Source organism: Thamnophis sirtalis, unplaced genomic scaffold (assembly GCF_051295495.1).
Source record: "Thamnophis sirtalis isolate CommonGarterSnake01/CBP01778 unplaced genomic scaffold, rThaSir2_p1.2 scaffold_7, whole genome shotgun sequence".
NCBI classification, from domain to species: domain Eukaryota; kingdom Metazoa; phylum Chordata; class Lepidosauria; order Squamata; family Natricidae; genus Thamnophis; species Thamnophis sirtalis.
The window spans coordinates 17317844-17339153 of NW_028261387.1; the positions used below are offsets into that span (position 1 = coordinate 17317844).

A 21310-nucleotide genomic window follows, 5' to 3' on the forward strand; every position below is an offset into this window, starting at 1 on the left:
AGAACTTTGTGCTCTGTGTCTGAATGGATAGGAAAAGCACTATGGGCTATTGTCTGGAGTAAAATTAATTAGCCTAATCCATTTTAATATCCTCTTTATGGTTGCATGGTGAGTCTCCCCAATGGCAGGTGGAAGATAGTTTTGACTGATATGAAAGGATTTTCTTCTTCTTTTCTCTAATGAGAAGCAGAAGAGTCAACTGCACACACTGATACCACTTCAACCATTGCAGAGCGTGGAACAGAAATTGGTCTGTAGAGGCCGGATTCATTAATCACCGAGAAATATGAATTGGAGCCTTTGATCTGAACTACAAGTGAATCCTCTGCCAAGGAGTGAGAACTTGCCTTATTTGCATAGCAGTAGCCAGATTCTGATTAGTAATTTGGGGAGATTTTGTGAATCTTATCCATTTGTGACCTACTAAAACGATCCCAGTCAGGAACTGAGGTTGTGGTGCACTAAGGACTCATTGGTGACACATGCTATGTGTCATAGGCACTTATGTATGGGTATGTCTGTTTTAAGCCCTCTTGCCTGATTCTTCATTTTTGATGTCATCTGATTTGCTGTTTTTCTCCAGTGGTATGAAAATAGTCAGCTCTGTAACCACACTTGTCCGAAGCTGGGAGTGTGTATGTGTGGGAAAGGGGCAGAATAATTCCTAAGATCACAATTGTTATAAGCCTCAGCATTTTTGAGACCCTTTTGATTTCTGGGGAGTTAAGATGGAGATTAATTTTGTTCATAGAAATCAATGAGAATTATCGATGCCTCCCAAATCCACAGTCACTGCAGTTACAAATATGGTCACACTTTAGATTTGACCATGAAATTTATCTTTTAAAGTAAACTGCACTTTTCACTTAAGTTTCCTATTCCTCTTTTTTTTTTTTTTTTGCCTTTTTTAAAGTCAGTCATAGACAAATCCATTCAGTTTTCCAGTTAACATTTTTTTGGAATTGATTTGCCATTGCCTTCTCTCTAGAGAAGAATAATTGACAAACAGTAATTGTCACCCAGCTGACACCTGTGCCTAAGGTAGAACTAGAATTCTACTTATTCCCACTACTAGTCCAGTGCTTTAACCACTAGACCAAATACATTAAGTATCTCCAGTTAAGAAAGCTGAATCATAAATTGGTTAAGAATTGACTTGTTTCCCTTGCTCACTTTTTCCTGTTGTTAATTTTCAATCTTTACAAACACTGAATATAAAATAAGAGAAAAAAAGAAGAATATCGCTTAGACCTACAAAGAAGTAGCTTTTCAGTGACTAAGCAATTTCATAGTGATCTACTCTAATCTAGTGATCTTTTTTGAAATGTAACAATCACTATTAGCTTTAATAATATCAACTATTATAGCCTGATATATATATAATGTCGGTAATTATAGGCAATTATAGCTAAAATGTGGAAAAAATATGCAAGCTTCTTTCCCAATATACCTACACATTCTGTTAGTTTAAGATCAAATATCTTATACTCCTATTTATGATCAGAATGTACTTTAAGTTAAAGGAACTAATCTCCTTTCAAATTTAAATGCTAAAGGTATAAATAACTCTAAAACTGTATTTCTTCCAGCAGTGGAAGGGAAGACCAGCTGGGACTTGTATGCATAAGTTTCTTACATTCCCATTGTGTTTCTATTCATGTCTATGCCTTACCTATAACCTGGGTTAAAGTGAATTAAGATTCACATTAATCCAGGCCTGCTTTTCTTCAATCCCCAGGAACCTGCATCAATTTAACCTGAGTAAGTCTAAACAAAGTTAGCACTGCTGGAGATGTAATACTAATAATGTTCAGCTGTCCCTTTTGAGAGTAATGGATTTATAGATTTAGTGGAAATGGGGCAGAAAGTGAATTAATCTTGAACAGTATAATTATTCTTAAGCAATTTGGAGGGTTACCATTGTAATAACTTAACAGTTTCATAAAAAATGCCTTTGCTCTATTATAGGCAGATTCAATTTAAACTTGCATTTCTTTTTGTAATACTAATTGGAAATTCTATAATTAAAACTGCCATGCTGTTTTTCCACCCCCAAAATACCATCAGTCAGAGGTATGATGTGTAGATATTGGCATGAACAAGAATGTTCACTGCCGGATACAGGTAGTCCTGGATTTACTATCATTAATTTTACAGTGGTTCAAAGTTACGACGGCCTTTGGAAAAGTGAATTATTACCTATGCAAGTTACATGACTGCAATTAAGGTGCTTGGCAACTACTTTGCATTTATGACTGGCTGCAGCATTCTGCAATTTGTAACCTTTTTTTTTTGCCAATTTCTGGCAAAAAAAAACTATTGGGAAAGCAGGATTCACTTAACAACCATATATTTGTTACTGACAGTGGTAAAAATTGTTGGGAAATCAGTTCCTCCTTGACTTGACATAACAACTTAACAATAGAATGTCCGCTCCCAATTGTGGTTGCAAGTCAAGAATACCTGTATTTAAGTTCTGAATTATTTTATTGCTCTAGAAAACAGGATGATTTTCCTGTAACAATAGCAGTTGTTATGGGAAAATGTGTATAAATCAGACAAATAGTTATTGTTTTGAATTCAATAGTACACTAGAAAGATAAAAAGAGGTGTTAGTGCAGAAAGACAAGGTGGGAGTCATGTGACATTCTTGCTCCATAAGGTCTAGTGAAGCAAATGGGTACGTGAGGGGCATCCATTTGTGGGTTTTGCTTGCTACAATTAAACAGTGTGTGATATGCAGAACTACATATATAAAACATCTGGGTTCAAAGCAAAGTATTGAGGAAACAAACCTACTGCTATCTTGGATTTAGTTTAATCCCCTTTCCCATCCTTGTATTTTTTTACACAGAGTACGGAAGAAATGAACTATTGATTATTGGCTTATTCTATTATTGGCTTACTCTCAGAAATGGAATCTGTGCAAACATAACACTCTGCACAGGGGCTATGGAGGGATACAATATACATATTATCCAAATACTGAAATACAAAGGATCATGCAGCAAGAGCAGAAACGTAGCAGCAGGGAGAAAGCAAGGTGACAGGAGAGATACCTTAAGGTAAGCCCTGCATGTCTTCTCTCGCTTTTGGAGCTTGTTAGTAAGTCGGGGGGAAAGAAAATCAGAGGTTAGACACAAAAATTGCAGTAGAAATGCTACTATTTAATGATTGTTGACCACTTTACGTGTAAACTTAAAAAATATTTTTGCTGATATAATAATCATAGTGTGTTTAATTATTCTCAATCAATGTGCTGTTTTTAGGAAGCCTAATGAAAGGGAGGTTTTAATAAATTATGGGTTAATCAACTCCTTGGTATATTCAAATATTTCTAGGGTCCTAATTCATATTATGAAGGGACCGAGACCAAATGATTATAGCAAAGAAGAAATGCCTTCTTCCCAACTTTCCTCCACCCAATGTTATAAAGATAAAATGAATAAAACTGCCCAGTGGGGCAAATTGTCTTCTTATTCTTTTACAGTGAAACAATTTGTTGCTTGTGAAAATGTGCTATAACTTCAACATCCACACACCTATCTAGATTTGTTACTTTTGCTGTTAAATTCCTACACCTTCCCTACTTCAAGAGAAAAAGCAAGCAGACACTTGGCATTTCTGGAAACAAACAAATTGCAAGGCAAACATGTTTTAGAATACACTTGAGGAATCTGATTCAATCTTTATCTACCTTGTTGTAACTCCGCCCTGCAGAGTCCTTCTCATTGGGCTTCAAATCTTGCAGCTGAGCATCAAGGATGTCTACCAACTGTTCCATCAGTCTGACTGATGAACTCACATCACCAGCAAAAATTGGTCCTTTGGTGTGTTTAGCCAATTCATTGGCAAGGTTAGCAGCATTTTCTCCACTTCTGATCTGAAATGGCAATTGAAAGGCAAACTAACTTAAGCAACCAAACAGAAAGAAGATCCCACAGACTAGGCCTCCTCCGAGTTCCATCAGCCGGCCAGTGTCGACTGGCGACTACCCGGAGGAGGGCCTTCTTTGTGGCTGCTCCAACCCTCTGGAACGAACTCCCCGTGGAGATTCGTACCCTCACCACCCTCCAGGCCTTCCGCATAGCCCTTAAAACCTGGTTGTTCCGACAGGCCTGGGGCTAAAGACTTGCAGCTCCACTTCAAATGGTATGATTGTTGTGCTTTTAATTGTGTATGGTTTTTATGTTTTGTAACTTGTCTGTTTTTCCCCTCCCTTGAGTTGTGAGCCGCCCTGAGTCCCTTTCAGGGAAAAGGGCGGCATACAAATAAAGCAAAATGAAATGAAAATTAGAAAAAAAAGTCCACTATCTATAGATTTTTTTTGTGCTTGTTCTTAATGGGAAGAATCTATTAACCTGTCTCTTGTTTTGGTTGTTTTTATGAACACACCCCAAAAAAACACCCCAGCATAATTTCAACTTTTATTTTAATTTTAGTTCTAAGACCAGATACAATCAAAATGCTTCCTTAAGTTGTGATTTAAAACAATACCTAAATACTAATAGTGACAAAAAATAATATATTAAAACAGGATCATTCTTGTGGGTAAGTATATACTCAAGTATTCAGTAAAATTCAAGAAAGAAATTTCAAACCCTAGGCAAATATTCCAATTCCCAGACTTGACCTAAATTATCACATTTCACCCTAATTTGTATGGAAAATACATTATTCACTCCAAGAACTTATAAGATATATTTCTATTTGAATGTCTTAAAAAAAAGATTTTTTCTGTAGGATTGGATATTTCTGCTAGATACCCGAGGGTTTGAGTCAATAAGGGAAGATGGTTTGTGGAAGTATTTGTAACATTGCTTTAGTATGCTGGACTTGACCATAATAAATATTTGATTTGAGCAATGCTTTGAAGAGCCCTAGAGATATGAATGTGAAAGACAACCTCTGTGCATGGGTTGGTATAGATATTTTTATTTTATTTATTTTCATGCGGGGCCAGAATTTGAGGATTGGGATGGGATGTAAAAACTATAAAACAAATCAAATCATGTACATCTTTTTCTTCCTAGGCACATGAAGAACATAAAACTGTGTCTCTTCAGGGACTTGTGTCATAACAATTAACCGTCCAACTAAATTATAGAGCCAAGGTGGCGCAGTGGTTAAATGCAGCACTGCAGGCTACTGCTAGATCAGCAGGTCAGTGGTTCAAATCTCACCGGCTCAGGGTTGACTCAGCCTTCCATCCTTCCGAGGTGGGTAAAATGAGGACCCAGATTGTTGGGGGCAATATGCTGACTCTCTGTAAACCGCTTAGAGAGGCCTGAAAGGCCTATGAAGCGGTATATAAGTCTACTGCTATTGCTATTGCTATTGCTAAATATGACCTTTACACATCATCTATAAAAGCAAGAATGATTGTGGGTGGACCTAATGATATCAGATCTGTTCTGAGAAAGTCCAAAGAAGAACCACTGGATTCCAACAGGAATCCAGAAAGCCTAACCCAGTGATGGGCAACCTTTTTGGCGTGGTGTGTCAAAAATCGACAAAAAATCGAGCATAACTCGCGTTGTGTGTCACTTCGACAAAAACATAATTTTGTGCAATTTATAGTTTAAACTACAAAAATGTATAATTGCAATACATAATTGTATTTAATAAACCAAAAACAAATTATTTAACATACCTGCTTAGTAACTTCTTTCATCCTCACTTTTTTCCAAGAGCTGGGAATGATTAGTTTCAAAATGTCTATTTATATTCCACGTTCTGCTTACTACCGTTTCAGTACATAGAAGGCAAAATGATCTGCCATTTTTTTCTATAATGCCATACATCTCGCTCCATGTCTCTTGAAAGGGTCGGCCACTGCCACTACCACTCCTTTTACTTAACCTTTGTTTTTTATTTTTTGGGTGCTCCATCAGTGGGCCAGTGACAGCAGATAGAATTATAGATAGCCAATTAGGGGTTAACTAGCCTAACAAGCTAACACAACCTCCCCCTCACTTATCTCAGTTATTGTGGGCAATTACAAGTCCATGGCACCCCAATAGTTGCTGCTAATGGTGCTCACAGTTCCCGTTGGCACTCTGCTGTTCCCTGCTGTGGTGCGGTCATAACCAACAGTCCCAGAAGTAGACTCTCTGTGCCGGCCTGACTGGAGAGAGGCGCGCACTGTTTCCGCACTCCTCTCCTGCGGGTCCTCCCTCGCCGCGCTGATGACGTGTATGCGCACGGCACGCACGCCTTACCAGCAGCCCCTGCGCTCAGAAAGGGGCGGCGGCGATACAGTAAGTGAGTGTGGGCGGGGGAGATCACATGTCCCCCCCCCATTCCTCCAGCACAGATTCTTTCATCCTCGGCGGCCGTGCAGGAGCCGAGGATGAATCGCATGAAATCCTGTGCGTGTCACCCCAAATGGCTACGCGTGTCAGCACTGACACGCGTGTCATAGGTTCGCCATCACTGGCCTAACCATTTCTTTCCATCTAGTGGCTGGTGGAAACTTTGCATCCTAGATCTGATAACCCCAGATAGAATCCAAGGTGTATCCTGACAGCAATGCAATTCTCATTATTCCTAACACCTGTGATGAACTAAACATTCATCTACAAATTCTCAGATTAGGCATGCTATCATATTAATATATTATTCCAACCCACCTTCTGAGCCAGCTGGTTTACCCAGTGTGAAGTACAGTTGCTAAGATCAGGACCCTTAGGGTTCCATGTTCCTGTGGAAATCATGCAGAGGTATGAAGCTGTTCCTATAAAAGATACCCAAAAAGAAACCAAACTTGTTTATATAGTTATGAACTTTTCTTTTCCCTTTTTTAATCTTCCATACATCTTTGTAACCTGAAAAAAATCGGACTAAGGTTTAATATATATTCAACTTTTAATGATAAAGAAATGCTAGCTGAGGATGAGATTTAAAAAAAATACAGGATACTAATAGCAAACTAAAGCCGTGCTAATAATATTGGGTTCCCGGAAAATCAATAAAAAATGAATGCCCGCTGTCTTCTTTGTCCTGGAATTAATCAAAACAGAGTTCATGGGAAAGATGTGAGAAAGTTTTGTAACTGACTGTGTTTCTGCTAAACACACCTTACAAAGTTGTTGTTATGGGGAAAATTGGAGGTGGAAGAAGTATTATGTATGTTTGCTGCCTTGAGTTATTTATAAAATAATAATTTTATAGGTGGAATATAAATAAATCTGAAAACAGAAAAAGGACCATAAGTACATTTCTAGGCTTCAATGCCCTCTATAGCTTAAAACCTGAAGATGTCATATTCTCCTAAGAAAGAAAAATCAAATGAAATATAGCTTAAGAGTAGTCAGCAAGGATAAAAAAGGGAGTTCAAGACAGATTTTGTCAAACATCTGATTTGTTTTTAAAAACTTACCACGGGTTCCTTTGGGGCAGGGACGTTCCACCATTATTCCCCTTTGAGTCTGAGGCCAGCTAATCCCCCGGGCCACATCTGGTTCACAGAATCTCTCAGGCAGAGGGAAAAAACTTGTAACGGGAGGAATTTTGGTTGTAGAAACTGCTGGTGGTGACTTGGGGCCTCTACTATCTTCTTTGGTTCCTGCAGCCATAGTTGTGCTAACAGGAACTTTGTGTGGGGTAGTGCTTGTGGTAGATACAGTTGTTCTGAATAGCTCTGTGGATGGAGTTATTGTCTCTGCTGTGGTAGGCACTGTAAAGGGAAAAGTAATGTTACTACTTGCCTTTTAAATTTGATATACTATTTGTAGGGTTTGATATGTTATCTGTATACTGTCCAGATCCCCTTGTGAGGGAGATAAGATTTTAAATTTGATCAATAAACAAACAAAAGAAAATGTTATATGGAGGAGGAATGAATAAGAACAGTTGTGAAACATTCTCCTTCTCCTTCAGAGAGGATTTCCAGATAATCAGAGGAAAATATATAGTAAGAATTAAGAATATTAATAAAGATGAACACATAATCCATACTTAGATGCAATGCATGGCAGTGTCTGCACATATCTCTTATCTCTTGAATACAAATTGATAGATATATTTCTAAAGCCTGGGAGGCACTAATACCAAATTGTCTACTCACAACAGATACATTTAATAAAAGATCGTAAAATTATATTGATCGGAGTGATAAAATCAATGTTCACATTGGAAAAAGGCAAAATAAACAAAGAAACCCTACAACCGAGGGACAGGTTATAAATAACTAGGTTGTTTAACAACAACAACAAATCTCCAAAAAAAGAAAGCACCCTACTTGATGTCACTCACTCTGTCACTTGAAGAAAGATAATTAGTGTAACATCTTGCCGCCCAGCAGACATTCTTGTTTCAGAGATCTCTAGCATACCTGATTAGATCCAAGTTGGGGCGGGGAGCAGTTGGGAGACTGGAACGTTGCATGCTTGTCTTATCTCAGTATTTCGACATCTCAGACCTTAAACATCACTTTCTAATAAAGTAAGAACTAATTTAAGCCAACCACACTGCCTAGTCATCCGAGAAAACTAGTTTTCAACAAGTAAACTTCTCTGTTAGCTTCTAGAATTGTTCATTTTATCAATTCGTCCAGAAATAATCAGGGTAACAGTTCCATGTTCCAAGCTATTTCAATAGAATCCAAGCTACTTTGGATCTTTGTAAATGATTTGAATTCCTGCCAACACTTAAGAATTCAAAAAAAAGGAGTTATGGTTGGTCACACAGTCAGCCAGATGTTTAGAATAGATGATGATGATGATGATGATGATGATGATGATGATGATGATGATGATGATGATGATGAACACTATTATTAAATACATAAAAATATGAAATCACAGCTGCCAATTCCCTAGCTAGAATTGGCCTTCATACACATTGAGTTCTTCCCAAGAATCTAAGGTGTTGTTATTTTACGCAGAGCTATTCCTATTCATTATTATATTGTATAGGGAGTGTTATATCTCATACCCATTTCAAAAATAAAGGCTATGGAAGGGATGAGACCCAGCTATATTTTCTAGAATGGAATAATAGACATAAATAGATGATGCTTCTTGAAATATACTCCATGTCTTTGCTTCTATTTAAAAAAAAATACTTAAACTAAACTTGCTTTAGTCCTTCTATCTAAACGCTTGGATATTTTTACTTCTTCATGCAAATCAGTAGAAATGAAGCAAGAGAAAAAGAAGTAAAGTTCTCTCACTAAACCTCATACATTCTTTTTTTAAAGAAGTGCATTTATTAATCTACCTTAATGTTTTTAAGTTATAATAAGCTATAAATGACATTTATAAAAATGATAATGATGCTCATAATAATAAGGGAATAAGTGCATCTTGAAAAGGAACATGAAGACTTCAAGGCTCTAGAGAGTGGTAATTCCCATAGAATCTGTTTGAAACTATACTAATAGCATGTTTATTGTGATGTCATTTCCTCCCTTAGTTCTTTCTTACATGGACATCCTTTACAATTTCTAATTTTTTAGAAAAAACAACAGTTATCTGGAAAAGAACCTCTTGACTTGTGCAGGTTTCTCCCCTACTATGTCTTCAAGTTAATCTCATTTTCTCAAGGATAGGGGGAGGATAAAATAATTGGTTGCTTCCCAGTGCTGGTCAGAATGCAGACATTTGAAATTTCTAAACAGCAATGGAGATTTGGAATCTACTTCTAGTTGACTTATTTCCTGAATCAAGATCTATTAAGATGTGCTGTAGTCTCTAGAAGCTCTCTAAAATTATCTCTAGGAAAAAAGCTGATAGGTTTGCTAGACAATTCACAATAACAATATCAAAGGAAAATATTGTCACTTATTTTTAAAATTATCAGGATTAGATTTTAAAATTTAAATTAAATGCTTATGTAGAAATAAGGGTTGTACCAAATCCCTCCAAAATGCCATCTTGTGTAACTGATTTAATCTATATTATTAACATTTTGGATTGGCAATGTAATTCTTTGGATTGGCGATGGAATTCTTTTTTTTCCTTTTCAGGAGCTGCTTGGAGTGTCCAAACATGGGTTAACTTCAGCTTGCTGCCCAAGGACTGAGTTCAAATCTTTGTGTAGCCACGCCTCCTGTTCTCCACAGAGGCACAGTTTTAAAAACCAAGTCGTCCTAAAAGGATGTAGTTGGGGAATTCCAGTCCTTGAACAGCAAATTGGACTCTCCCATCAGTTAGTGTAGCCTTTTTTCTTATTTTTGTGTTTAGCATATAGTGTTAGGATTCCTTTAAAAATCACTGGAGGAAAGTTTATTCCTAATTGAAGCGTGGAACAGGTGCTTGGAGCGTGGCTGCCTTCCAAGACCACCGCGGTTGAGGTACCACCGAGAGGCTCGTCAGTGGCTGCTGGCGAGCTCTAGGGGCAAGTAGGCAGGTAGGGATCCCTCTGAGTTCGCTGTCGGTGGTCTAAATTTAGAACGGAGGCTCTACTAAGCTCTCCGAACTGCCGGCAGCTCCCCGGTGCGCTCCATAGCTTGCGGCGGTCATTTTGAACAGAAAAAAAAAGCGGCACGCTTTATTCTCAAGCTGTTTGCTTTGCCACAACCTGGTTTCCACAGCAGATCGCTGCTGGGAGGGCTTCTTAATTTGGGATCTTGCTCTGGGCCTCCAGGCAGGTTTCCCTCCCCCCCAGGAAGACTATTGAGAGCGGCTGCAAGGAGTTTGGCTTTTTCAGGCCATTCCTTGCTTTATCACTGCACAGATCTGCAGCACCTTGGGACTTCCATTTTTGGTTCCAAAATATTGCTGACTGTTACTGATCCCGGCAAGGCCCCGTTTTTATCAGAACTTGGACTGAATTAAAGGGGCATACTTACAGAACAATTGCATTACTGGGATTATCACATCTAAAGCTCTGACTGAGAAAGAAGTGTGCCATGGCCAGCAGGAACGTGTCTAAAGCCAGGGATCAAGCTGAACCTCCTGCTAACAAACGCAGCAGGCCCAACCCTGCTGCTAAGGGGGACAGTGCAGGCTGCCCTGCAAAAGGGAAACAGCCCCAAGCCAAGAAAGTCTCAAAAGCTGCAGAAAGGTTGGCTGAAAGGAGACAGAAGGCCCTGGAGAGACAGCTTCAAAAGGCAGTTAGTGCCCAGGCACAAACTGTGCAAGCCAGGGAACCACCTCCACCACTATTTTCTACAGACATTCCCTTGGTAGAGACTCCACGCGAGGGCTCTCCATCTCTGGCAGATGAAGGGGACTTTGGATTTTCTCCCAACCCTTCCAGGGCTTCCCCCAGGTCTCCTATTACCTCTCTGGAGGAGGTAGAATGGAAGAGGCTTGTTCTCTAATGGGGGAAGAGGCTCCTCCCACTGGCCCTAGTTCTAGGGAGGCTCCTGAGTTGTCCCAAGCAATGCAGGAAGTGGTTCAATGGGCAATATCACAGGGGATTGCTAATGGCATCCAACAACTGGGTTTATCCTTGCCCCTCCTGAGCAAAGCCAAAGCCAGAGGGCAGAACACTGGAGTTCTCCCTCAACCCTCCAGGGCCTGGGGTAGGTTGCTGGCTGCGCGCATACATAAAGTTGGCCTATGAACAACAAGGCAGGCCTGTTCCTCCTCGTATAACAGTGCATTCCATGAAGAGTCCCACGACGATGGCCTCCTGGGCCACTCAAGCTCCCAATGAGGAGATATGTCGGGCGCCACTTGTTCCTCACCGTCTCCGTTCATTCGAAATTACAGACTGGACACCTTTGCCTCGGCTGAGGCTTCGTTTGGAAGGAAGGTCTTACAGTGGGTCCTTGCGGCCCCTGTTACCCAGGACATTCCTTCTTCCCACCCTGGAACCACATAGCTTGGGTATGTCCCATGCTTGGACACTCCAGGCAGCGCCTAGGAGAATGACCATTGGCTTACCTGAATGGTCATTCTCTAGGCGCTGCGGGAGTGTCCAACCCCACCCTGGGGTTTTTCTTTTGTAGGTGCAGGACCTAGCACCTATAAGACATGGACTTTTCCATACAGCAACCTTTGGATCAGATACCTTCGTTTTTAAAACTGAGCCTCTGTGGGGAACAGGAGGCGTGGCTACACAAAGATTTGAACTCAGTCCTCGGGAAGCAAGCTGAAGTTAACCCATGCTTGGACACTCCCGCAGCGCCTAGGAACAACCATTCAGGTAGCCAATGGTCATTCCCCTTGTTATTCACTGAGAATAATTATTATGTTTGATATCTATAGTTATTCATTTCAACTTTAAAAAAAAGTCACAGGGAAAAAATATGAAAATATTAAAAAAATAACATCTTTGTAACAACATGAACACTTCACAACTCTAACCAATGAATTAAATAATTTGTGGTAGGAGCTCTAGATTATCAGCTCAATTTAATGCACCTCAATTAGTTGCAGCTTCTATATTACTATGCCTGGAATGTACCAATTCTGTTGTGACACATTCCATAAAACATTTCTATGTTAATAGATTACACAGTATTTACATATATATTGACTAATTTTATAATTTGATATACTAGCATGTTTATGGTTTACACTGTAAGTTATAAGATAATAAATAGTATAATACGTAGAGTAAAAGTCATGAAAATTAACAATTAACTAGAAAAAAAATTAGCAAAAAAGAACTTGTCACTTTCAATGGTTTTTTTTTAAAGGTTCAAAAGCTAAATCCCAAAATGATTATTTCACTAGATATCAAGTGGAAAACAGAAAGATGCTTGAGAAAAAGTATTAAGCAACATACTGTCTGCAGTGAGTGATAGCAACATTTGTTAGATTGCTAATCCTGTCTTTCCATCTGGGAGGCTTACATGGGATCTCTCTCTTCATTTTATCCCGATAACATCAATCCTCTCAAGATAGATTGCAATTTGAACCCACTCTTGGTCAAAAAACCCCAAACATTACAACACATTGATTTAACAAAAAATAAAACAGCTTGACTTTATATCCGGGTAACCAGGATCTGAATGTGTGGTTTTAAAGATGAAAGGAGGGGAAAAAAGGCATTAAGTTGTATTTCTGGTTTGATAAGTCTGCGGAGCAATGGGTCCAGCAAATCTGATTTTAAAAGATATGATGAAATATTTTAAAACAGATAACTCATGGGAAGCTTGTACAGATAGTCCTTGACTTACAATAGACCTTTCAAAGTTACAATGGCACTGAAACAAGTGACTTATGAATGTTTTCACATTTATGACAGTTAAAGGCATCTCCATGACAACTGATTCATATTTATGATGGTTGCAGTGTCCTGGGGTCATGAAATCATCTTTTGTGACTTTCTGAGAAACTAGGTCAATAGGGGAAGCCAAATTCACTTAGCGACCGTATTAACTGATTCACTTCACAACTGTGGCAAGAAAAGTCATAAAATGGGGCAAAGCTCACTGAACAAATGTCTGACTTAGCAACAGAACTTTTGGGCTCCATTGTGGTCATAAGTCGAGGACTACTTGTATTCAACTAGGAATCCTGCAGCTTTGCTTTTTGCACAGCAAACTTGAAAAGGAATTTGTGAAACTGAACGTTTCTCTCCCTGAAATATCATTATTCAGCGTGGGAAGCGGGCTCAACCATGGTATTTCCTGCATGAAATTAAGAATACCATCTGATTTTCAGGAAAGGAAGTCTCATTAGATCCATCATAGCTTATAAAAAATGTATGAGAATTGTAAATAACAATTTCCCGGAAAGCTACAGAGAAGAAAAGGAAACAAGCAGCCAGTCATCAAAAGGAACAGCTAGGAAAAAAAAGGCATTTTAATTTACCATCCCAAAAGGTAGAATTAGTATGTCCACCTGCACATCAGAGTATTAACCTGCCTCTAGCTATTGCAATATTAAAAGAATTATTAACTGGTGGAGGAACACAACTCATAATTTTTGCTTTAAAAAAGTAATACCTGTATCTGTATTGGTGTTCTCTCCATTTTTTCCAAACAAAGAAAAGACAGGTCCCTGCCTGGAGGAATTTACAAACTGTGACAAGCATTCACTCCCTATGAACTCAGGCCTTCTGGAAACAACCGGATTTGACACTTTTCAGGTTTAATTTTTTTTTCTTTGACACTTATTTCCTAAAGGCTTACGCTTTTTTTAAAAAAAAGGATTTAAACCTCTTTTGTCCTTAGGCTATAACTTCTAGAAACATGTATTCTTGAATGTAAATTGAATTCAACCACAAATGCAAACAAGGAGATAGGTAAGACATCTGTTTTTCAAAGAACCTGAAAAGAATATTTCTTTCTAGTGGGGGTAAGGAGAAAAGAAAAAAAGCAAGAAACATCTACTTCTATTAGAATGTGGACAAGAATTTTAACACCCTGCCACACACAAAAATCAGGTATTTTTCAACATTCCTATAATGGTCAAAAGTAAAAGCATCCATATCCATCCATTCTGCAAATGTTTAAAAAAGCCAGAGTTGATTGTGCATCTTACTTGTTTCATTCCAAGTTTATTGAGGACATTATAGTCAGGACATTATGGTGGGATTTTTTTTCTATGGTTGTAAATCTATTCTAAAGTTCCTAAGGTGCCTGATATTACACACATTCAATGCCTATTTGGGACCTCTGACCTCATACAGTCATCTGTAAAAATTAATGCAGGAAGGGCTTCAATTGATGCTTAGGCCTTTCTTTCTCCCTGTCTTGTTTACATTCTATATAGTTTATGTAGAATAAAATGCACACATCTGTCTGTCTACCTATTCCCTTGTTTCTAGCTGAGTAGTCTCAAGAACTAACTCTTTCTGAAAGTTATGGTTCTCTGATTCTCATTTTCCATTGCCAACACACACACATAAAAGACCCTTGTGAAGTGCCACGTTTCATTGCTAGTCTGATAGAGTACCCGCCTGTGAAATCTTGCTGAACTTTCTATTCAGCCTACCTGTTGAAAAAGAAAAAAAAAAAGGAAGCAGACTCCTCAAACCTGTCTATCTTCTCTGTAAGTACTTGTCTGGCATCTTGTGAAATCTCTGTAATTTTCTTTTGATTACAATGCAGCCAGACTCCCAATGCTTTCTCAATTAATGTTGTCAAAAGCATCACAAATGCTTGGGAAAGTGTCAAGAAGCCACTGCTGCTTCAGATCTTGGGGCGCTATGGAAAGAATCTGGGGGAGGTTTTCCTTATTACTGATATTCTAGACACCATGTGTTTAATTAAGTCATTTCTCCATGACAGAAATCTGTATCAACAATAGTGCAATTAATACTCTCACAGATCCTCTTACTTCTGACAGCTTCTAACTCATTTAAGCTACCCTTGTGCCCTACAGCTTAACATCACTAAAAGGGATCACGATGACTCTTTTTTTGAGTCCAGCTAGGAGGTTAAAATCACAAGAGCATATAATTTCATGCGGCACTCTATGTGCAGCTGTTCATTTGCAAAGACAGATACCACTGCCATCAGTGTGGCTATTTAAAAAATGAGTTCTGAAATACATCTGCTTTGTCTGGAAAAAAAACGACGTGCACAATTTTAGTACTCGTGCTACCTGTGCTGTAGAATTATTTAAAGTTTAAACACTGAATCTAAATGCCTAGAATGATTTAAAAGACCCTGTGGAAAAGTCAGATTTCTACTCACGTACAATCTGAATAGAGGATAACTACACTTCCTTCCCTAAAGGTGGCACCACAAGCATCCTAACAGATTTGGCAAAATAGACATTAAGCAAGGTTTGCAGAAGAAGATGTATTTGGCAGAAAGTAACAATTAGCATTAACTTCTTTTTTAAGGTATCAGTCAATTCAGCCGATTTGGTAGCCATACTAGTTAAAAGGGTTTTGCTGTTGTCTGCATTTGGGATAACTGCCTAGAAATTTGGAAACTGTCTCTATGATGCTCAGCTGCTTTAAACTTATGCAGTATGTTGGAATTAAAAATAAATCCATGTTGATTACAGGATTCCTATCTGCATTCTGAAATGCGGTGCGTAGTTGCACATTACAGCTCTGCTGTTTAAGGAGGAAAAGTGAGAGAAGTTTCTCATGTTGGAACAAAAGACGTAACTACAGCAACTCATGCAAATTGGTTGGAAGAATATTGTATCATCTAGTATGGCTGATATGGTCTAATTGCATTGTTATTCGTCTGGTTATACAGCCTAGTTTCATGCCTCTGAAAGTGCCAGAAATCACTTAAATGCATAAATATCAACAAGAGATCGGTCCAGGGAGTAATTAAGAAAAAAAGATCTCAGAGTCAAAGGGAATAAACCTGTACCATATTTAAGACAGAAAAAAGTCCTATAATATTGGGGGGAGGGGGGGATTTTTCATGGAAAATATGAGAAGATATTATTAATCCTGTTTTTAATCTTGGATTTTGAAATTCTGGGAAGTGTATCAAAGTATCAGCCTGTAAAGTCAGAAAACGGTTTTCCTGTTATATAACAGATGAAAAATAATAAATTTCCTCCAAAATAATATATTATATAAAATAATATTTAAAAAATCAAATATAAGTGGGGGTGCACTGGTTGAAAGGCAACATTGCAGGCTAATTCTGCTTACTTCCAGCAGTTCGATCCTGACTGGCTCAAGGTTGATTTGGCCTTCTATCCTTCCAAGGTGGGTAAAATGAGGACCCAGATTGTTGAAGGCAATATGCTGACTCTGTAAGCTGCTTAAAGTGGGCTATAAAGCTCTGTGAAGTGGTGTATAAGTCTAAGTGACATTGCTATTGCTATAATTGTTTAACGTATTCTTGAGTTTTAGATACAAAGGAAATGAGATCTTCTTAATGTATTACCTTTCTAAAGAAGTGTTCAAAAGCAATGTAGGCCAGTATATCAAAGTAAAAAAACAACAAAGTAGTAAACAGGAATAGCATCTATAGCTGTAATAATAATAATATCTACTCCTACCACACTGTGAATGAGAAGATCTGGATTCTGTTTCCTATTCTTTCATTTACTTCATTGGATAGCTTTGGGTCAACCTAAACTAATTCGCAAGCTGGAGCTCTTTAAGATTCAGTGGCAGAAGGGGAGAATACCACATAGACCATTGTGAGCCATTAGAGGAACTGTGAAAAAGCAATATAATAAAAGGAATTAAAACTAAATCCCTGATTTAGTTTAAGTTTGTGCTTTATTGCCCGGGTCAAGGGCTATGCTAGTCTTCTGAATGGTATACAAGGGACTGAACTTTAAACTGTATGAAGTCTGAGAAATACCTTAAGCCCTAAAAGAATTAGTTTGTCCACAACCCTTGATATTCCATGAAGTTAATTTTACATGGGGCCTGAAAGATTGAGTTTAAGCTATGGTTTTAATGCTGCAGGAATAGAAAACTAAGCATTTTATGAAACACTTCTATAAATAATTCTGGCACTGCTACCGACACTGCAATATAATATAGAGAAGTAACATGAGGAATATCTCTTCTTAGAGGGAAACAATGACATGGCAGAGGTTAAGTATGATATTTAGCTATGGGGGGACTAAGGTAGAGTGAGATAAATTAATTCTATTTGGTGAAAAGAGGGCAAATGCAGTATTTGAACCATTTTGAAGAAGGAAGTTGTGGTACAGACAGGTACTGACAGGCTACAAGATAAAAGACAGGGTTTGTTGAGTCTCTGAAGATGTCATTACTGAATGCATCACAAGTAAAGTGATTGCTGAATTCCTTATAATGGTCTTAAAATTAGATATTCTACAAGAATAGGCCTTGGCTTCCGCGGTGGACATTTTGACCCTGTGACATCATTAGGACAATTTTCTTTCTAAAAGCAGAGAAGGGTAGAAACAATAGCTTATATCTGCTTCAACCCTGAGCAGTATGTATAAACTCTAATCATTTTTTTAAAAAAGTTTAACTGATGTTCTTTGTCCCTGAACGTTCATTCCTGAAAAGAAAATGGATGTCGAAGAATGAAATGATCATTGGCTTACCTGAAGGGTCGTTCTCGGTGCACTGCTTGGAGTGTCCAAGCAAGGGTTAAATTCTGTCCCACTGCCCAAGGACTGGATTAAAAAACTTTGGCCACACCCTCTGGCTCCTTCCATCCTCAGTTTTTCAATGAAGGCATGGTCCAGACAGATGTCTGCCTGGCAAAGGATCCTCACATAGAAAAGCAAGACATTCTGGAAATAATACCCCAGGGTGGGGTTGGACACTCCTGCAGTGCACCAAGAACGACCCTTCAGGTAAGCCAATGGTCATTCTCCGGTGCACTGCTTCGAGTGTCCAAGCAAGGGACATGCCCAAGAAAAATGTCACTAGGGCGGGTGCCTCCTATGAGGTCCACAATCCACGTCAAGATTTGGCAGAAACCACGCTCTGCAAGACACGTCTTCCGACGGCAGCATCTGCAGAGGCATATTTGTCCAGCTTGTGGTGCCTAACAAATAAGGATGGCGTCGCCCAGGTTGCGGCTTTGCAGGTCTCCTCAATCGAGGCCTGGGTAGCCCAGGCCACAGTAGTCGCTGCACTTCAGGTTGAGTGTGCTGTCAGTCTGGGAGGTGCAGGCCTACCCTGGTGCTCGTAGGCCAGGGAAATAAAAGCTTTAAACCAACGGCTGATGGTGGAAGATGAAACTTTCTGGCCCATGGCCGCCGGGAGAAACGACACAAATAAGGCCTCCGAGTGTCAGAAGGAGATGTACGCTTGATGTTCAATGCTCTCCGCACATTGAGCGTATGCCAATGGCGTTCTCTAGGATGCATGGGTCTCGGGCAAAAGTTTGGGAGAACGAGCTCCTGGGCCCTGTGAAAGTAGGAATTGATACAGCCAGAGAATGACACAAATCCTCCCTAATTGACAGGGCTGCCAGTTCTGACACCCTCCTCGCCAATGTAATGGTGGTGAGGAAGGCTGTCTTGAAAGAAAGGTGCCTGATGGAAGAAGATCGGAGGGGTTCAAAGGGTGGTACTGAGGGAGCCCTTAGAACAACAGCAAGGTCCCAGGATGGGTATTGATGGATCACCTGCGGCTGCAGGTTCGATGTGCCCTTAAGGAAGGCCTATACACTGCGGTGACGGCTGAGCGATTGGGAAGAGTTTACAGATATTACAGTGGTCAGTGAAGCGACTTGGCATCGTAAGGTATTTGAAGCTAGTCCTTTACCGAATCCCTCTTGGAGGAAGTCCAGTACTTGAGGGAGAGATGCAGAAAGTGGCTCTAGGTGATGTGAGCTGCATCAGGTGGAAAAGGCCGACCACATGGCTACGTAGATCCTGGTGGTAGAAAGATGCTGGGCCACCTGAATGGTATGAATGACCTGCCTCGAGAATTTGGCTTGAGCTAGGAGATCCTCCTCAACTGCCAGGTGGCCAGATTGAGCCACTGGGGCTCTGGGTGTTGTATTACCCCTGGCTGAGGGAGATCAATTCCTGGGGAATTCTCCAAGGCTGGCTGACTGAGAGGTTAGTGAGGTCTGCAAACCAAGTTCTCCATGGCCAGTAAGGGGCCACCAGCAGCACTTCCACTTGTTCCAGCAGAATCTTCCTGATGACCTGAGGAAGTAGAGGCAATGGTGGGAAAGCATAAAGCAGGCCCGTGGGCCAAGGGCAGTTGAGCGCATCTACCCCTCCCGTCTGAGGCGAGCTGTACCTGGTGAAAAAGCGGGGATGTTGGGCATTCTCTGGGGTGGCAAAAAGGTTGACTAGTGGAGTGCCAAATCTGAGACACAGTTGACAGAACAGGTTCAGATGGAGGCGCCACTCCGACTGATCTAGAGTGGCCCTGCTTAACCAATCCGCCTGAACATTGTTTATCACCGATATGTGTTCCGCTCTTATGGAACTTACATGATGCTCTGCCCACCATCCGAGTGCATCTGCCTCCGCCATCAATGCTCTGGATCTGATGCTGCCTTTGCAATTGATGTGCGCCTTCACTGTCACATTGTCCATCCAGACAAGCACATGGTGCCCCTGCAGGTCTGACTGGAACTTGCCCAGAACAAGGTGGACCACCCTCAACTCCAGCCAGTTGATGTTGTGGGCGAGCTCTTTGGAGGACCACCTGCCCAGCACTACCTTGTTGTGGAGGTGAGCTCCCCACCCAAAGAGGCTGGCATCCTACATGAGGATCATGCACTCAGGTTCTCGGAACAACGACCCCTTCATCAATGCTGGTGTTTGCCACCACCTGAGGGAGCGTAGTACTTTCAGCAATGGGTGAACGTGGGTCCTGGAGTTGCTGGCATTGGCTCTCTGTGATGGAAGGAGAAACCACTGCAACTCTCTTGCATGCAGCCTTGCCCAGGGAACAATTGCCAGACAGGAAATCATATTGCCCAGCAATTGCGACAATAGGACCACAGGGACGGAGGGAGACCATTTAACCTGCTGTACCAGCTCTTGGAGGCTCCGACTCCAATCTGGAGACAGGGACAGAAGATATGTTGAAGTGTCGATCACCACTCCCAGGTGTAACACTCTTGAGGTGGGAGTGAGATGACTCTTCTTGTGGTTGATGGAAAACCTGTGGTACTGCAGGAAGTCGATGGTGAATTTCAGGTCCCTCAGCGCTGGCGTGTGGGACGATGACAGATAACATTTTAGATGAATGGGGTGATTTCAGAGTTCCACCACCACTGTGGCCAATATCTTTGTGAAGATCCTCGGGGCTGATGACAGGCCAAAGGGGAGGGCCCGATACTGGTAATGCCAGCCGGCATAATAAAACTGCCTGTGGGCCAGTCTTATCGGAACGTGGAGGTAGGCCTCCTGTAAGTCGATGGAAGTCATCAGATCCCCTGGCCAAAGGCTGCCCAGGATTGACTGGAGGGACTGCATCTTGAACTTCTTGTAGGCAAGATGATAGTTCAGTTTCCTCAAGTCCAAGATGGTACTCCTACCTCCTGAGCTTTTTGGAACTCTCCTGCCCCAGGGGAACCGGTTCTATGGCCCTTATTTCTGTCAGATGACGAATCTGTCTCCATGAGCCCCCTCTTGATGGCACACCTGGGGGTGCGACAACGAATGAAATGGTGGGGGAAAGAGAAATGAACTCTAAGGTGAGGCCAAGCCTCACTGTTTGCAGTACCCACACATCTGACGTGGTCATCCCCCAACATTCTGCAAATAGTTGAAGCCGACCCTCTATAGGGGTGTGTGACTGGTGGTCATTTGTTGCGGTGGAATGGCTTGTTGGCTGATCCGCCTTGAAATGGCCATATAGAGAAGGAGTGATGATGGTCCTATCCCTAAAAGGCCTGCTGTCCTGGTTTCGTTCATAGCCCTGGGCATAAGGGTGTTGTAAGGAGGTGGAAGTGGAGGAGGAATTAGGTTGCGATTCAGTGGCTCGAAAGGACTACTTCTGAAAGGAAAAATTCCTCCGGTCCAGTTTACATGAGATGGACGGCATAACCTTCCGCTTGTCCTTATTCTCAATAAGG

At 40.6% G+C, this 21310-nt stretch overlaps 1 protein-coding gene across 31 annotated transcripts in view; it reads right to left on the reverse strand.

Moving 5' to 3' along the window:
- ADGRL2 (adhesion G protein-coupled receptor L2) overlaps window positions 1-21310 on the reverse strand; it is a 220753-nt gene that overhangs the window by 46995 nt on the left and 152448 nt on the right. For 21 of the 31 annotated variants that reach the window (XM_087719396.1, XM_087719393.1, XM_087719394.1 and 18 more), the window contains 4 exons: window positions 7382-7678; window positions 6633-6736; window positions 3698-3883; window positions 3060-3098 (listed from right to left, as the gene is read on the reverse strand). In XM_087719396.1, coding sequence (XP_087575522.1) covers window positions 3060-3098; window positions 3698-3883; window positions 6633-6736; window positions 7382-7678 — 626 coding nt within the window. The remainder of the gene's footprint in view (window positions 1-3059; window positions 3099-3697; window positions 3884-6632; window positions 6737-7381; window positions 7679-21310) is intronic. The other 10 variants (XM_087719398.1, XM_087719400.1, XM_087719402.1 and 7 more) reach the window with 1 other exon arrangement.